The 18,100-nt window shown below is 37.0% G+C and overlaps 2 protein-coding genes and 1 long non-coding RNA gene across 3 annotated transcripts; 2 read left to right on the plus strand and 1 right to left on the minus strand.

Annotated features, from left to right (window-relative positions):
- Positions 1 to 1,103: 1,103 nt before the first annotated feature.
- Positions 1,104 to 4,299, plus strand: LOC110262597 (uncharacterized). Its single transcript, XR_015885712.1, has 4 exons — positions 1,104 to 1,670; positions 1,786 to 1,874; positions 1,955 to 2,100; positions 4,073 to 4,299. It is a non-coding gene; the product is annotated as an uncharacterized LOC110262597 (long non-coding RNA).
- A 3,939-nt stretch (positions 4,300 to 8,238) lies between these two features.
- On the plus strand, positions 8,239 to 8,806 carry LOC148554760 (uncharacterized). Its single transcript, XM_088489637.1, has 2 exons — positions 8,239 to 8,262; positions 8,345 to 8,806. The coding sequence occupies exons 1-2, from the start codon at positions 8,239 to 8,241 to the stop codon at positions 8,804 to 8,806; spliced, it is 486 nt and encodes a 161-aa protein (XP_088345763.1).
- A 3,715-nt stretch (positions 8,807 to 12,521) lies between these two features.
- On the minus strand, positions 12,522 to 14,473 carry LOC107646412 (uncharacterized). The gene is made up of 2 exons (XM_016350596.1): positions 13,619 to 14,473; positions 12,522 to 13,571 (listed from the first exon to the last, which is right to left on the minus strand). Exons 1-2 carry the CDS (start codon positions 14,471 to 14,473, stop codon positions 12,522 to 12,524), a joined length of 1,905 nt encoding a protein of 634 aa, XP_016206082.1.
- Between the last annotated feature and the right edge of the window lie 3,627 nt (positions 14,474 to 18,100).

Consider the following 18,100-nt stretch of genomic DNA (forward strand, 5'->3'; position numbering starts at 1 on the left):
TCAAGGAAATATAAAAACCACAAATCCTAATAACTAATTATCTCATTCTTAAAACTATAACTTAGATTTTGTTCTACCACTAATATTCAAAAGAAAGGTTAACATATTAGAACTTCAATAATTTTATACACGTGAACCTTTATTAGCTTCGTATCTTTATTTTTTTCCCCAAAAAAGAAATCAATTATGGAAATAGAGATTATATCTTATTTTTATTTAATTATTCAAATCTATATTTTTGACAATGATTGCTATTTTTTTTAAAATAAATAGATAACAATACACATAAAAAAGTATAGAAAAGACGAAAGTACACCCAAATGAGTATAAAATAAGGATTAATCTCTACATACAAGTGATTTTCCTATATAAGTCTTACAAGTCCTCTAATTGATATTACGCTCAAACGCGCCTCTAACAGATTTTTAATTTTTGAAAGGATTCTGTTTCCTTTTTCGAATTTCTTGCCTTCTCTTTCTCCTTCTTCATTTACGAGCTTTTTTCTCTGTTCTCTTTTTTTGTTATTCTCGATTTCCATTGTTTTTTGACATCAAACTCTAAAATCGTTTTTGAAGTGTTTCATCTTCATCGTCGTATTTCTCCTCGTTCTTCTTTTGATTTTGCAACATTATATATTTTTTTTGTAAGATCCCGAATTTTGAAAATAAATTAATAAATTATTTATGATCCATTATATTTATTTAAGATAATATTTTTGGAAATTCTATATATAAAAGTTGAGTAAACTCTTATTTATTATTTAGAATCCTTATAATTAAAAAATAATGAATATTTCATGTCTTAATTTTAATATATAAATTTTAACCTTATTTTATAAATAAAAAAAGATTAATTTACTTATCTCTAATTTTCACTATATTAGTATTTATTATTTAACCAAAAATTATTTAAAAATTATTAATTAAAAAATATTTTTTTAACAAATAAATACTTTATATTTAATTTAATTTTTATTATTATCCTAATTTTTATTTATTTTATAAAATTACACTACTGTCCCTGTTATTCACAAAAAAAAAAATACCTAAACCTAATTTTCTATCCTAACCTTAACTAAACTACACTCACTTCACCCTACACTCACGGTTAGCCCACACAACTCACTACCCAGCTCACCAACACTCAAAACAAAGAAAAAAAAAAAAAGAGAGAGAAACGAAAGAAAGGGATGAGAGGAGAGGGGAGCTACGGTAAGGGAGAAGGGGGAAAAGAGGGAGAGAGCGACGGAGAGTTGCGCCCTGCCGCCGATCCGCCACCGAACTCGCCGCCCAGCCGTCGTCACGTCACTACCCAGCCACCATGGCATCGCTGCCTGCTGCCGCCGAACCGATTATCACGTTCTGCTGCACGCCGTCACGGAGGAAGACCAAAACCCAGGGAGAGGGCCGCGCGAGGAGAGGTCGGCGTCGCCGTTCCCTGAAGCCCGTGTCGCCGTCGAGCCCAGATGAGAGAGGAGAGACCGAGCCTGAACCCCGACGAGCTGGGAAGAACCAGCGCCGCCGCTGTGCCGTCGTCGTGGACACCATCGCCGCCATTCGTTCCTCTGATTCGCGCCGCTGTGACTTCTGTCGCCGTTAGGCTGTCCGCTGACGTCACCGCCGCCATAACCGCCGTTGCTGGTGACCGCCAGTGGAACCCTGATCGTCTTGGTAAGCATTTCGTTCCGGAACCTTTGAAATCAATATTCTGTTATGTTTGGCTAGAGATTCTGAGATCTTGGTTACCGTAGGGTCGAGCTCTGAGGTTTGCATGTCGAATTTTTAGGTTGCCGTTGAACCACTGGAGTTTCTAGCTGTTGTCGAAGCTCCCGCCGAGTCGGTTCGGGATTGCGGCTGCTCAGTTCTGCTGTCACCGTAAGTGTACTCTATTTCGAACCCTCATCGTTAGTTTTTCGTTATGGGTTTTAAGATTTTCGCGATATTAATGTTTTTAGGAATTAGAAATCGAGTTTGCATGTCACGATTGAGGCTGTTCTGCTATTGAGAAAGTAAGCGGAGCTGAGGTTTTGGTTGCTGTTGATTCCGGGCTGAGAGAAAAGAGTTCAGTTGACACGATTGGATTATGGTTTCGCTTACCGAGGTAGGGGTTTTTATAAAACTAATTTATTTTAAAGTGGAATTGTTATAAATTGATATGACGAGCGAAATGCTTTTCTGGTGATTATGTAAGTCCTATGCATTGTTTGGTTTATCTTAGATGAATATGGTTGTCTGCTTGAATGAGATAATGTCTAATTTTATTAAAATTGAGATTGAGATTTCTGATTGGTTTGGCTTGAAATGATTTTTGGTATTTAAAGTCCTGAGTTTTGTTTATTGGAAACTGATTTGGTCTTGAATCCTTTGGAAAGGAGTTGAGGATTGGTTTGGTTGGGACCCGAAAGGGTGGCAAAGTCCAAATTTTAGGGAAGATGTTGCCGAATTTTCATAAAAATTTAGATTCTGTTTTAAAATGTGATTTAGAAAAAGATTTAGACTTGAGAGTTTCTATGAATTGGTTCTTGATTTATTAATAAATTGGTGTTTTGAGTTTAAACTGTTTAATAAAAGTTTATGTTTCCCGATTGATTTAAATATGAAGGGGCCTATGTTTTGAAGTTTGGTTAAAGAAGTACCTTTGGGTGAGTTTAGCGGAATTTGAAAGAAATTGAACTTGATTAATTAATTTCGTGTTGCTCTTAAAGCATTCTTTAAGTTCGACTTTAAGTTCGACTAAACAATTCTGAGCCTTTGGGAGAGTTTCTGATTTAAGAATGAAAAGAAATTGGTTTTTTTGGGACTTAAATAATTTTGGTTTTGAAACTGGTTCAGAACTCTTGGCTTACATGCTTTGGTTTTGATTTTAAATCTTTACTTTAATTTATCTCAACTTAAGCAACTATGATTCCGAGAATTTCTGAAGAGTTTAAGAAATGAGGCAGGTTATTCTTCCCTAAAGTCTTGAGTCCTTGCCAAGGTTGTTGATTAATAACTCTTGATTTCAAAGTGATGGAGCGAATGATTTGAAAATGAGTGATTTTGAGTCTTTCAGAAGAGATTTTCAATCTGGCTTGGTTATGAAGTTGTTTGAAAGTTTTGAAAAGAAAATTTACTTAAGAAAAGTGGTTCTTGGCAAGATGTGAACTGAATACGTTTGTGATTTGAAAGTGGGCCAAAAATGATTTTTGAAATAAGATTTTGAGTCTGATTGACTGTGGATGTTATTGAGAATATGATGAGGCCTGGCAAGGATGGTGGTATAGTCCCGCTTTCTCAGTGCGTAAACCCGTTATGCAGGGGTGGTGGTTTTGTCCCCCTCACATATTGATAAATTATTTGGCAAGGACGGTGGTTTAAATCCCGCTTGCGTGTTCCGGGCAAGGATGGTGGTTTAGTCCCGCTTGCTTGTGGAACCTACGGATAAGGATGGAGGTTGAATCCCGCTTATCCGAGTCGGGTCTGGCAACATAACCGACGCGTGAGCTCATGGCCAGTAGGACAAGCATGCATCATATGCATTTATATGACATTGTTTGGGTGTGCATATTATAATTGGTTTGCCTATGTGAATAGTTATGTTAATTCCTAATTGCTCTACTTGATATAACTGCTTGATTGTGTTTGAACCTTCTTACTTGTGTTTGTGGCTGAGAATTGGTTGGATTGTGATGAATTGGTTGTTGATTGAGCTGCTTGGGCCTAGGGCCGTGGTTGATTATGAGATGGGCTGAATGCTGTGTTTGGTTGTGTTTTCGGTTTAGAAAAGTATGAAAAACCAAATTGGTTCAGCATAGACTTAATGAACCTATGCTTGGATCAGTTTGGTCATTTATGCTGTCTAGGGAAAAACTTTAAAAAAAAAAAGAGCTTTTGGATTTTTGAAAAATTAACAGCTTTCCCTTTTAGAAAGGATTTCGGATTTTGAATATTAAATCTTTGGTTTTGAAAAGAAGCATAAGGCGGTTATTAATCACTATACATTAAAAACGGTTTTATTTTTGTATCTTATTATAGCAATTCTGTAACCCTATAGTGAGAACCCTTTCGAGGACGATGTTCTCACTCCCCTACAGGTTTTTCCCTTTTCAGGATATGGGCGATGGAGTTTCAGGAGAGTTATATTTATTTTCTGTTTATTCGACATTATTTTGTATGATCTTAGTTTTATGTTTCCCTCGCCTTTAATTTTGCAAGTCTTCACAAGAGGGATAGGATTTTGATTATGTAATGTTTGTAATATTAATAATATGTAGATATATGTATATGTATCTTTTGTAAGTATTATGGTTTGTTTTGTAAATGTGTTGTATGTTATCAGATAAGAAGCCTCTTGAGCGGTTATACGGTTTAATTTTTTTAAACAGGCTCATATTTTAGTATTAAATATTTTAAAAGTCATCGTAATACCCGAGCTATCAGAGTGGCACAGCTGGAAGCGTGACATTTTGATAGTTAGGGTGTTACATTTTTTTTCTTTGTTTGATTTTTTCCTCCAAAAAAGAATTATGAGAATATGAAATAAGAAAATGAAGAAGAAGAAGCAGCAGAAGATGAGGAGGAGAAAGAGGAAGAGTTCTGAATTATGCATAAGGTGTACTTCAACGAATTTTAGGTGTATTTCTTACATCCTTTGGGTGTATTTCTGTAATCCTTCGGGTGTATTTCTGTAATCGTTTGGGTGAGTTTCTGTAACTGTTTGGGTGTATTTCTAAAGTTCCATTATATTCAAAACGATTTCAAAGCTTGATTTCAGAAACCATGAAAATCGAAAAAAACGAAGCAAGAATACCAGTGATAAACGCAGGTAAAACAATGAATGAAAAGGCAAAAAGAGAACACACGAAGGATATCGAACAAATTTGGCAAAAAAGTCGTTTTCATTGAGGAAAAAGAAGAGTCGTTCATAATGCATGGTGAGTAGCGCGCTTTGGAAACAGAAAGTGGTTGAATAACGTACGTGTATTAACTCTTGAATGTGGGAGTGTAATGCGCGTGTGTTTTGTTGGGCTTGTGCTAACTTATAAGACTTGTAAGTTAAAAAAGTTTGTATGTGTAGTAGGCCTCATAAAATAACTTGATATGTCCCAAAAATTATTTTCACAAGCTAAAATTGTCCTTTCATCATCTAACATTTTGCTAATTTGGCTAGGGGTGAGTACGGGTCGGTTTGGTTTGGGTTCATGGTAAAATTAGAATCGAACTGATTAAAATATAATTGGTTCGGTTTGGTTCGGATTTGTGTTTTTTTGTACATGTATCCGAACCAAACCAAACCAATTAAGAATGGATTGGTTCGGTTTGGGTAATTGGATACCCGATGACTTTGAAATTCATAAAAAAAAAAAAACAAATTTTTATCTTAAAAATTCAACAAGTACAATAAATATATAATATCAATAGAAATAATTCAAACATGTTAAATACCAAATATATTAAAAACTAAACTCATTAAAATCCAAACATATTAATAGTGAATAATCTTTGTCTAATGGAAAAGTCATATATATATTTTTTATTTTTTTTATTTAATTAATATATGATCGGGTTTGCGGGTTGGTTCGAATTTCGCACTCCTAAAACCGATACCCGAACCAATCACTAACAAAGACTATCGATTTAGTTCGAGTTGGACCCGATTACCCGTTGGTTTCAGAACTAATTTAATTGATTCGGTTCGGGTTCGGACGGATAATCGGGTACCCGCTGCCCGTACTCAACCCTAAATTTGGCATAAGGCTTCCAGTCAGCAGTCATGCACTTTGTAATCCTTCTTGTTATACAGTAGTTATGAAAACTAATTTTAAGTTTGCCTTTATCTTTGAGTCCATCACTATTTATACAAATGGAAAGATAATTTTGACTTGGAAATAATTTTTTAAGTGGTCGGACTGTTTTCTAATCTTTTGGGTGTATATTTATGAGTTTTATCCTTTTTATATTTGTATACAGTAGCGTATTCAAAAAATTTTATTAATGAAGGCATAATATATTAATCATTGTTATAATTATATTTTATTATTATTATTATTATTATTATTATTATTATTATAAAATATGATTAATTGTCAATGATGATATTTTTTTGGAATATTTTTTTATTATTAAAAATTATAAACCTAAATAATTAATTAATAAATATAATATTGTTATAAAATACTGCTCTTGCCTGCGAAATAGATCGACTTCCAGTGACGGATGACTGCCGAACTATCACCCTAGAGGCTGAACGTCCGATCCTTGTATCCGAACTTTTCTTTTTGACGTGACGTGAGAGTGTGAGCAATGGAGAGAGGAAGGAGTGTACCTGCAAAGGTATTCCAAAGTTTAAGTCAGTATAATGTATTATTCGAATTCTCTCAAGAAAATATTTTACCTTACTTTTATATGATGGGTTTCTCGTCCGTTCTGTTCCGAGCATTAACGTCGGGTTTAAAAGGGTTGATAATGTAACTGACTCTTCTATTTGGACGTCGGTTATGACGGGAATATTAAATGACCGAGTTATAGCTCATAAAAGCCGAGTTATAACGTGCGATACCGAGTTATAACTTGTATTGATAACTGCCATATCATAGCCCCCAAGCTTAGCCTGAGGAGAGTTTTTAATGAAGCAGGTTGAGCTTCTTGATGAGTTAACTCGGTTGGATAGGTTGTTGAGTGAGCCCCCAGTTCAACGTACTTCATTAAAAAAATTATTGTTTTGACGTGGGGAGTCGTGTCCCCTTTTTACTGAGGAGAGAAAAACATTGATGAGTGCAATAAAGACTTGTTATGTTTCCAAAGTGGACTGCGTCGTTTGATCTGACTAACGCAGCAGTTTCATCATTTGAAACATTTGTTTGTGGTGGGATTAATTGGATTTATTGGTTTCTTACTTGAAGTTTTACCCTGGTATCATTTGACGTTTGGGTTTTGTTTCTTTGGGAACAGAATGAATAATAGAGGTATGTATGCTCTGTCTTCTTGCTTCTGATTTACTAGTTCATTTTTTCCCTCTTCTTGTTTGCTTGCTGTTTTTCTTAATGGGGTTTGAGAAGGAGAAAAAGAGTGAGATTGACTGGTCTTATGACTGAGTTAGTGAGGATGTGAAGTCCCGAGTGTCCTTATTTCGTGATGATGCTGCTGTTAAGGAGGTGAACGCAGCGAAGGTTGTAAGGGCTGGTACTGGGGTACAAGTTGAGTTATTGCCATGTAATAGTGATGATAGGGTTTATTATCAGGGGCAGGGATTCGAATTTTTCTACATGCACAGCTGTGTTCTAGAAGAGTTGAGAGTGAAGTTGCCATTTACGGAGTTTGAGTGTCAGGTGTTGAAACAGTTAAACTGTGCTGCATCTCAGCTTCATCCTAATGGCTTGGAGTTCTTACGTTCCTTCGAGATTCTGATGGAATTTCTTGAGGAGACGCCATTAGTGGATTTGTTCTTTTCTCTATTTCAAGCAAAGGGGGTGTGGAAAGGGGGTTGGATTAATTTCAACAGTACCCCTGGATTTGGTATATTCAAGTTATATAAATCCTCTTTTAAGGATTTTAAGGAAATGTATCTTAAGGTTAGGAATTTGGAAAAAGACTTTCCCTTTTATGTTGATGAGAATCTGGCGGAGAGGTTTCCGTTATGGTGGTGCTCGGAACCTCAAAATATACTCGGTCCCGAGATTATATCTTCGAAAAATGTGTGTTTGATTGAGTTCTTGGTTGAGAATATTGATCGTAAGGATCTGATTTCTATGTATGAGTTACTCAAGTGGGAAGAAGATAAAGATGCTGTCTTAGAGTAGTTGGGTGAGTTTGGGGTTTTCTTTGTTTGTATATTATTTTTCTAGGAGTTTCTGACAGATGGTGTATTTGTTCTGCAGGTGATAAATACCCGGGCATTTCAGCTGCATCTCTGAGGTCTCGATTTAAAAGTAAGAATTTGGAAAAAGAAGTGTCGTCGTCAAACCGTGAAAAAGGGGCGGTGGTTGGAGAAGTTAGTCAGCCTCGTTAGGGGCGTAGAAAAGTGATTCCAAAGAAGAGGAAGTCAGACGTGGTAGAGTTGTCTGAGGACTCTAGTGGAAAGGAGCAGGGGGTTTCCTTAGAAGAAATTCAAGCTTTTATGGTTAACCATAAAAAGCTTAATGAAATGTCTAATCAGAGCGAGGGTTTGTCTTTATGGAGGAAGGATTATCCTTATATGGCTGTGGCGGACGAGTATTGTTAGTCTTTAGCCGATGTTTCTCTGGCGAACGAGGTCGGTGAAATGGCGATCGGGCAATATATGCAGGTAATGTCCGACCTTGTTTATACAGTTATTCTATTTTGGTAGTAGGATATTTTATATGACCTGGAGTTATTATGGTTTGTAGGTTGTTGGTTTGCGGTTAGCCAGTCTAGGGCATAGCCAGGAGTTGAAACATAAGAAAGTGACTGTTGAAAACAAGGAATATTTATTGTTGAAAGAAGAGTTGAGTAAGAGCAAAGGTATTGTTGCCGAGTTACAGACTAAGTTGACTGATACTGAGAAGCAGTTGAAAGAGACAAAAGATAACTATGCTAAGGACGTTGAGGATTTGAAGAAAAAGGAAGCTGATTTGGCGAGCATGGAATCTCGACTGATTGAGGTAACTGCTCGGCTTAAAGAGATGGAGAAAAAGAAAGGTGATGAAATTTTGGACTCATTTGTTGAGGGATTTGAAAGAGCATGTTTACAGGCGAAGTTCCTTGCACCAGAAGTGGATCCGTCTGAGATGGATCCTGGAAAGATCGTCCGAGATGGAAAGATGGTCGAGGATGATGGTGTTGCCAAAGATGAGGCTGAGAATGTTTAGTATGCTTTTGTGCCATTTGTAATGTTCTGTTTAGTAGAACTGTTTTTGTTTTGAATACTTTGTTGCCATCGATGTAATGGATAATACCTTGTGATAATTGCTACTTGAAGTTTGTAGTTTTGCTGATAGAGTTGTTTGACTTTGTTCATATAGTATGTTGGGAATCGCTTTTGAGTTGTTTGAAAAAGCTTTTGATTTGAATTTCTGTTAAGAATATTCCCTTTTTGTTTGTATGATATGATTGCCGATTATAGATAGATTGCAATTAGACAAAAATGTTCGTCGTTTGAATGTATTTGAGATTGACAATAGATAAATTTGTATCTATTCTGTTAATTGTGAAAGAAATTATCAAAATGATTGAGGAATACATTTGGTATATACTTTAGTTTAAAAGAATGAGATAAATTTTATTGCTCATATACAATAAATTGGTGGACCTTTGAAAACAAAGGTGCAGGTAAGCTAGCCTCGTTAAAACCTCTCCAAGCAAAATTCTTTGGGAAAAATCTTGGTAGTAGGAAAAAGAGTACAAGCCTATCCCTGACTTTTAACTATAAATTTCTTAAGCGAGGAAATATTCCATGTATTGGGTAGCGGTGTACCATTTATCGATTCTAGTCTGTATGCTCTGTTGCCGAGGACTTCTATAATTTGGTATGGACCGTCCCAGTTTGCTGCGAGTTTTCCATGGGATGGTGGTCTCCGTGCCATCTCTGTCTTTCGAAGTACTAAGTCGCCTTTTTGAAACGATCGGCTTCTTACCGATTTATTGTGTCGCCGAGCTATTGTCTGTTGTGCCGCGCATTGTCGTAGCGTTGCTATGTCCCTTATTTCTTCGATGATATCTAGCTCGGCTCGCCGAGCTTCATCTTGGTTACCGAGCTGAGTTCTAGTGGAGCCTTGTGAGATCTCCAGTGGTATCATAGCTTCAGAGCCATACATAAGTCGGAATGGCGTCTCTTTTGTTGATGATTGTGATGTTGTATTATATCCCCAAAGAATTTCAGGTATTAGCTCGGCCCAGAGTCCTTTAGCATCATCTAACTTCTTCTTGAGTGCATGTAATATGACCTTATTTGCGGCCTCTGCTAATCCGTTTGTCTGAGGATGTTCAACGGAGGCAAAATGTTGTTTGATTTTAAGGTTCTGCAAAAAAGATTGAAATTTCTGATCGGCGAACTGGCGACCATTGTCAGTGATGATATGGTGAGGAATGCCGAAACGGAAAATAATACTTTTCCAAACGAAAGAAATCATTTGTTAGGATGTAATCCTGGCTAAAGGTTGGGCTTCAACCCACTTTGAGAAATAATCAATTGCAACTATGAGAAATTTTACCTGGCCCGGTGCCGTTGGGAACGGCCCGAGTATATCCAGCCCCCATTGGTTGAAGGGCCAACTAACGTCAGAATGATGTAGGTGCTCGACAGGAATGTGTATGAGTGGTGCATGTTTCTGGCAATTGTCACAAGTCCGAACCTTGTTTTGGCTATCATGTTTTAAAGTCGGCCAAAAGAAATCGGCATGGAGGATTTTTGAGGTTAAACTCTGAGCTCCCGTGTGTGTTCCTCAAATTCCTTCATGTGCTTCGGACAATGCTATATCAGCTTCAGCTTTGGTAAGGCATTTTAGCAATGGGCGAGTGTATCCTCGCCTGTATAAAGTTCCGTTGGGTAATGTGAAAAAAGATGCTTGTCTTTGGAACCTTTTTGCATTCTCGATGTTATCTGGTACATGAACTGTTTGTAGATATTGTATAAATTCATTCTGCCATTCTTTTTCCTGTGTAACACTTAACACATCTGTTAGATTAACACTTGGAGAGGTTATAGTAAATTGATGTAATGTAGATAAGTCGGATTGTGTGCTGCCGAGTTTAGATAAGATGTCGGCCCTTTGGTTTTGTTCTCGTGGTATGTGTTGTATTTCGAATTTTGAAAATTTTGCAGTTAAATCTTTTACTAACAGTAGGTATTTTGAAAGAAGAGGATCTTTTACTTGGAAAAGGTCGTTTACCTACTGTACTACCAATAGGGAGTCGCAGTATACCTTTATGGCTGATATTTGGAGATCTAAACAAAGTCGGAGTCCTGCGACGAGGGCTTCATATTTGGATTGATTGTTGCTGGCTTTAAAAGATAGGTGTAAGGAATGTTCGATAATAAAGCCATCGTCGGCCTACAGACGGATTCCGGCACCACAGCCCTCATTGTTTGATGAGCCGTCCACATATAAAGTCCATTGTTTTGTATGGTCGTCTTCTGAAGGTATCGTAAGTTCTGCAATAAAGTCAGCCAAAAATTGTGACTTAATCGGTCCTCTTGATTGGTACCTGATGTCGAACTCGGATAATTCGATTGACCACTTAATAAGTCTGCCTGCAATTTCTGGTTTGTGTAGCACCTGGCGTAATGGGTGATTGGTCCTGACATAGATGACATGACTCTGGAAATAAGGTCGGAGTCTTCTTACTGAAAATATTAATGCTAAAGCCAGCTTTTCTATCCTCGGATAGTTGAGTTCGGCATGTTGGAGAATTTTACTGACGAAGTATATTGGATATTGAGTTTTGTCCTTTTCTGTAACAAGAGCAGAGCTTATCGCCCAATCAGTAACTGATAAATACAGGAATAAATCTTCTCCTTGTAAGGGTTTTTGCAAAATCGGCAGTTGTGAGAGAGTTGTTTTTAGTGTATTAAAATCTCTCTGACAATCGTCATTCCATTGAAATTTGTTTTTCTTTTTTATTGTTTGGAAAAAAGGAATAGACTTTGAAGCTAAACATGGGACAAATCTGGATAGTGCAACAAGTCTTCCTGTGAGGCGTTGGACTTCTTTTATTGTTTTTGGGCTTGTCATCCCTACAACTGCTCGGCATTTGTCAGGATTCGCCTCAATGCCCTTGCTTGTTAATAAAAAACCTAAGAACTTACCACCTTGAACAGCGAAGGCGCATTTCTCCGGGTTTAGATGCATGTTGTAGTGGCATATTTGGCCGAAGATCTCTGTTAAGTCGTCGATATGGTTCTTACCAATTTTTGTCTTGGCAACCATGTCATCGACATACACTTCTATATTTCTTCCGATCTGTTTGGCGAAGACTTTGTCCATAAGACGCTGGTAAGTTGCTCCTGCATTCTTTAATCCAAAGGGCATAACTTTATAACAGTAGTTACCAAATTCAGTGATAAATGCCATTTTACTTTAAGACGCTGGTAAGTTGCTCCTGCATTCTTTAATCCAAAGGGCATAACTTTATAACAGTAGTTACCAAATTCAGTGATAAATGCCATTTTACTTTAATCAGAGGGGTGCATAAGGATTTGATTATAACCCGAATAGGCATTCATAAAGCTTAAGGTAGCATAACTGGAAGCGTTATCTACCAAAGAGTCTATGGATGGTAAAGGATAAGAATCTTTCGGGCATGCTTTGTTTAAGTCAGTAAAGTTGACGCACATGCGCCACTTACCATTTTGTTTCCTTACCATTACCATGTTGGTCAGCCAGGTAGTAAATCTGATTTCTTTAATGAATTCTGCATTAATCAGCTTTTGAGTTTCTTCTAGTGATGCTTTTTTTTCTTTTCATCGCCGAGTTTTCTTTTCTTCTGCTGCACTAGTCGTGCGAATGGGTTTATAGCCAATTTATGGCTGATGATTTGTGGGTCGATGCCGGGCATGTCAGAAGGCGTCCATGCAAATAGGTCGGCTTATTCTTGTAGAAAGGTGGTTATGGCTTTTAGCTCAACCGCGCTTATTGATGTACCTACATAAGTAAATTTGTTAGGATCATTATTGAAATATACTTTCTGTAAGTCACCGGATGGCATAGGTCGTTCAAGAAAGTCGGCTCTTGGATCTAGGTCGGCTAATGCCGAGCTGTTGGTGGTGAGGTGGACATTGTTGACTTGTTGTTTTGAACGATTTGGGAGCTTAATGCTGATGTTGTAGCATTGTCGTGCCTCTTTATGATCTCCGTGAATTGTTACAACATGATCGTCCTGCAGAGGAAACTTAACACACAGGTGAACTGTAGATACAATTGCGCCGAACTTGTTTAAGAAAGGTCGGCCAAGTATAAGATTATATGGGCTGAAACCGACAAGGTCTCCCCCTGTTGACAGGAGGATGTTGTTGCTGAGCTTCATTTTTTGGAATGTTGAGTAGAACAGAACGTCGGCGCTGCTCCCGGGATCTAGAAGTACTTTCCTTACCAACAGATCTCCCAATTGAAGCGTGATAACCACATGGTCATCTAGGTTCTGTATGATGGAATCGAAATCTGTGTGCGTAAACGTCACTTGCGGGAGTTGGGTTGCGACATGAGCTTCGCGATGTGGTCCATCTACCGAGCATATTGCTCGGAACGATCTCTTCCTGGCCAAGTTTGAGGATCCTTCACTAGCGTATCCTCCTGAAATACAATTAATTATACCTCGGGGTTTTTCATGTTGGCTTGAGGGTACCTTCTCTTTTCGTCGGTGTTGTTGTTCGGACGAATCATTGGCTGTGGAAGGTGTTGTACGTCTTTGGATGTGACCTCCAATGTACTTGTCAAGGTGACCTTGCCGAGCTAGTCGTTCCAAGAGGTCTTTTGCCACCACGCAATCGTCAGTAGCGTGGCCGTGCTTCTGGTGGAAAGCACAATATTTAGATTTGTCTACATTCTTAGTATCTTGGTAGGTACCGGCTTTCCTTGGTGGCTTGATTAGTTTTGAATTCAGAATCTCTTTGATTATGTCCTCTCGCTTAGTGTTGAACTGCATATAAGAATCAAATCGAGGGGTTAGTTTGAAACTTTTCTTACTGCTCGGAGTTTTATCTTCGTCTCTGTAATATGTTTTGTCAGACTTCCGAGCTTGTCTGAGTTCCTCGATATCAATTTGGCCTTTGGCTTTCTCGCGGAACTTGGAAAGGGTCTTTGGCTTGCTACCACGATGGTTTCTTGGAACTTCCTAGGTCGGAATCTGCTTTTGATTGAATGCAGATGGACCTCGGGGTGGAGGTCGGGTATGCTGATGGCGACTTTCATGAAGCGAGTCATGTAGTCCTTCAGGCTTTCATTTTGTCCCTGCTTGATCGTATTCAAATAATCCGAGTCATGCAGATAAATTGCAGATCCAGCGAAGTGTTCTTCAAATAGCTTGGCCAGCTGCTGAAATTGTGAGATAGAACCTGCAGGCAAAGCACAAAGCCAATCAAGTGCAGGACCGTCTAAATAATTCGGAAAACAGCGGCATAACACAGTATCAGATGCACCGTTAACGATCATTATTGATGGGAATTTTTTGAGAAACTTTTTCGGATCTCCGAGCCCATCGTAAGGTGTGAGGGTCAGTGGTAGGGTGAATCTTCGTGGTAGTTCGAAGTTTATCACTTCTGGTGTGAAGGGTCCCACGGGTTCGTTGGGCTCTTCATTCTCGTCTTCAGGCTGAGCTCCCTCAACTCGAATCGTCTCCGAGACGTGGGAGGGGTCGGAATGATGTTCATTATCTTCTGGTTGTTGTTGATGAGTGTTGTTATTTTCGATCCGAGCATTGTTCAGCTCGGCGATTTGGGTAGCCATTCTTTGATTTTTTTTTGCCATACGCTGATTGACTTGTTGTAGCTCTGTTACCATCCGAAGAAGTTCGGATGGGGAAGGAGGTAGCACATCAGCCATGGATACGAGTGAAAGTATTGGGACCAAAAAGAAAAAGATCTAGTTTTTTGGCCCCATGGTGGGCGCCAATTGTTCTTGCCTGCGAAATAGATCGGCTTCCAGTGACGGATGACTGCCGAACTATCACCCTGGAGGCTGAACGTCCGATCCTTGTATCCGAGCTTTTCTTTCTGACGTGACGTGAGAGTGTGAGCAATGGAGAGGGGGAGGAGTGTACCTGCAAGGGCGCTCCAAAGCTTAAGTCAGTATAATGTATTATTCAAATTGTCTCAAGAAAATATCTTACCTTGCTTTTATATGATGGGTTTCTCGTCCGTTCTGTTCCGAGCATTATCGTCGGGTTTAAAAGGGTTGATAATGTAACTGACTGTTATCCGTTTGGACGTCGATTATGACGGGAATATTAAATGGCTGAGTTATAGCTCATAAAAGCCGAGTTATAACGTGCGATACCGAGTTATAACTCGTATTGATAACTGCCATATCAAATACAGTTCACAATTTCATAAAAATCTAAAGTACAATATGAATATAAAATACAAAGCAAATCAATGGTAGAAAAAATTTTAATAAAATTTTATTATAAATAAGCACGAACCAAAAAAATACACAATAATATAATTACTAAACAAAATGCAGAACAATTGAAAATAAATTAAAAAATGCGAAAGGTAATAGAGTAGTAAAAGGTAGCAGCAGCAGCAGAGGGTTGGGTTTGGACTTTTAGAGTAATTAAAATTAGTTACATATTTATTTTGATTTTTGATTTTTTATTAAGAAAAGTTCTTTGGTATTGATGCTGGTTATCAGCATGGTATACTTTCAAGATGTGTCATAGTGAGAAGGTGATGCGTGAAAGGTGACTGCTGGTACATGGGTTATGCTTAACCATTTTTTCTTCAATTTATTTATTAAATATGTTTACGAAATTTAAATATTTTCAAACCTATTCTCAAAATATTTATTTCATTGTACCTCTATTATTTCAATTTGAATTTTAAATCCTAATGTCCTTAAAATTTTTTCCACCACCATCTGCTAATACTTGTGCTTAACTAATCTTTTTTTAATTAATTTGTTAACAAAGTTAAGGTAAATTTAACATATTTCAACCCTAGTTTCAAGTATTTTTAAATTCATTGAACCTTCAGTAGTACATTTTAATTTTAAATTTTCAAACTTAATTTCCAAAAAAAAAATTTCCACTGCAATCTACTTTCATATGGCTTTTTATGCCGTTAGAGAATTGACACATAAATTGCAATACATAATACTTTATTAACATCAAATATAATCTAATTACAACATAAAATTCAGCAAAATACACATAGCACCCACTTCTAATCAACACATTAGCCATCTAAACTGTTATTATAACCCGCAAATTCACTATCTAGCAGGGCTAAAAACATTCTATTTATATGAGAAAGAATCAGCTAACCGTAAATTTACTCTTATCATAAAGAACAATGTTTTTTAAATTTTTTTTCTCTCACCTATTAAATCATTACTACTCCAAACTTTAGTCCAAAAATACACTTAAGGTAGTGATCGTCAAAAAAAATGCTCAATATTTTTTATTTTTCATTATTTTTAAAAAATATTTTCTTACATTCTCGACCTCTAATCATATCTATTTTGCATTACAAAACAATAAATATCATCATCGAGCTCATAGAAAAAAAAAATGCCCAAAATCCACTATCCTTAACCAACACCTAACTATAACCCACGTACCAAACTACCTTCCACACGTCACCTTCTCATTATGACACACCTTAAAAGCATACCATGCTGATAACCAGCATCAGCACCAGAGAACTTCCCTTTTATTAAATAGTCAACATAGTATTAATAGTTTTATTAGTCATTTTTAATTTAATATTAAAATAAGAGCAATGCTTCGACTAATAAAATTTATTATTTTTGAGCAACACTTTAAATCTTAAATATTACATTATAAATCTTAAATTTTAAATTTTAATAGTATAAAAATAAATATTAGTTCTCTAATATTTCTTTTTAAAACAATTTTAATAAAATAATTTAAATTTAAAATTAATTTAACACAAAAGTTTTATATATTTGTAAAATTAAATCTAATAAAATAATTCAATAACATAATAGAGTAAAATTTAATTATATAATGAGCGCAAATAAATTTTATTACTATATATTACATGAAAATGTTTTAAAATCTAGTGGAGGAATTTGTCCCCATACTCTTTCAACTAAATCCGTCACTGTTTGTGTGTATTTTTGTTATTTATTAAAAAAAATAATCATGGTAGTTTTCTCTAACCAATAATTAATAAAAAAAATTAAATACATTTTTCATAAGCCAACAAGAAAGAAAAGAAAAAAAAAAAGAGAATGACAAAGTTGTTTAGGTAATGGCCAATAACCAAATCATGGTCCAAAAGAGTTAGTCCGTCTTTAATGGGTCTCAAAGCTATCCAAATCCAAAAAAGTCTAGTCCAAAACTACATGGGTTAAAATATCATCAATTCGAAATACGAGTATCAGGATCCGCGTCCGACCCGATTGGCATGGCAAGAAAGACCTAGTCATCCACAGCCTCAGAAGCCAACAATACCTCAACCACCATCCTAATGCAAGATAACTTTTCGATACTGAAAAAGAAACTACCTACTACTGTTAGTGAGGAACTTTCAAAGTGATGGCCAAGTCATCACTTTTCTCTATAAATACCCTATCAAATTAATGTATTTCTTAATCCTAATTCACTTAAACCTGTTTAAACTCTTGCTAACTTAAGAATCAGAATCTCTTGCAAGTACCCCACACTATCATCCACTCGAGGATGTCGGACAACTTCACCCTTCTGGTGAACAAGTTGCAACCTTCATCCAAGGTAGCCTGGACTTCATGTCTAGGCCTAAATCACCTTGGTTTCAGGTATTACCTTGGAATATTGGCGCCGATGTCGTGGGACCTGGAGTCTAACCTTTGACAATGGCGGACGACTAGCAATAAGATGGACACACGACGTCAGATTCAGAGTCTAAAAGTGGAGATCATTATAATGATGACCAAGCCCTTTTGTTTCATCGAGATTCTGGGAGAAATCACAGAAAACAAGGAGGACTAAGGGTAAGTTCTCAAATATACATCCCAGCAAAGCATGGAGAAAGAAATGTAGATGAGATCACGAGACTGGTTCATGGCCATTAGGGGTGACTCAAGCAACTAGAAGACAAAATAGAGCGACAACGAGAACCTGAACGACAACTTCAAAGGGAGCTGAGAAGTCATCGAGAACTTAAGGAAAAATTGAAAAAGCTAGAGTCTAACCTTAGGGCCAAAAGAGTCCGTGAAGATCGTGAGCCGACCTCTTTAGGAAGTGAAGACCTATTTTCAAAAGACATCATGTGGGCTAAGGTGCCTAGAAGTTTTAAGAGTCCAGACATGAATCTTTTTGATGGCACCACAAACCCACAGCACCGTACTACCTAAGCAACTTTAGAAGCCGTATGTACTTGGCAGATACATCAGATGCAACCTGGTGTAAATCATTTTTGACAATACTGACCAAGACGATGATGAAGTAGTTTGATAGCTTTTTTCATAGGTCAGTAACTTGTTTTGATAATTTGGCAGAGAGCT

This window comes from Arachis ipaensis, chromosome B6 (assembly GCF_059453495.1).
Source record: "Arachis ipaensis isolate K30076 ecotype BB chromosome B6, ASM5945349v1, whole genome shotgun sequence".
NCBI lineage: Eukaryota > Viridiplantae > Streptophyta > Magnoliopsida > Fabales > Fabaceae > Arachis > Arachis ipaensis.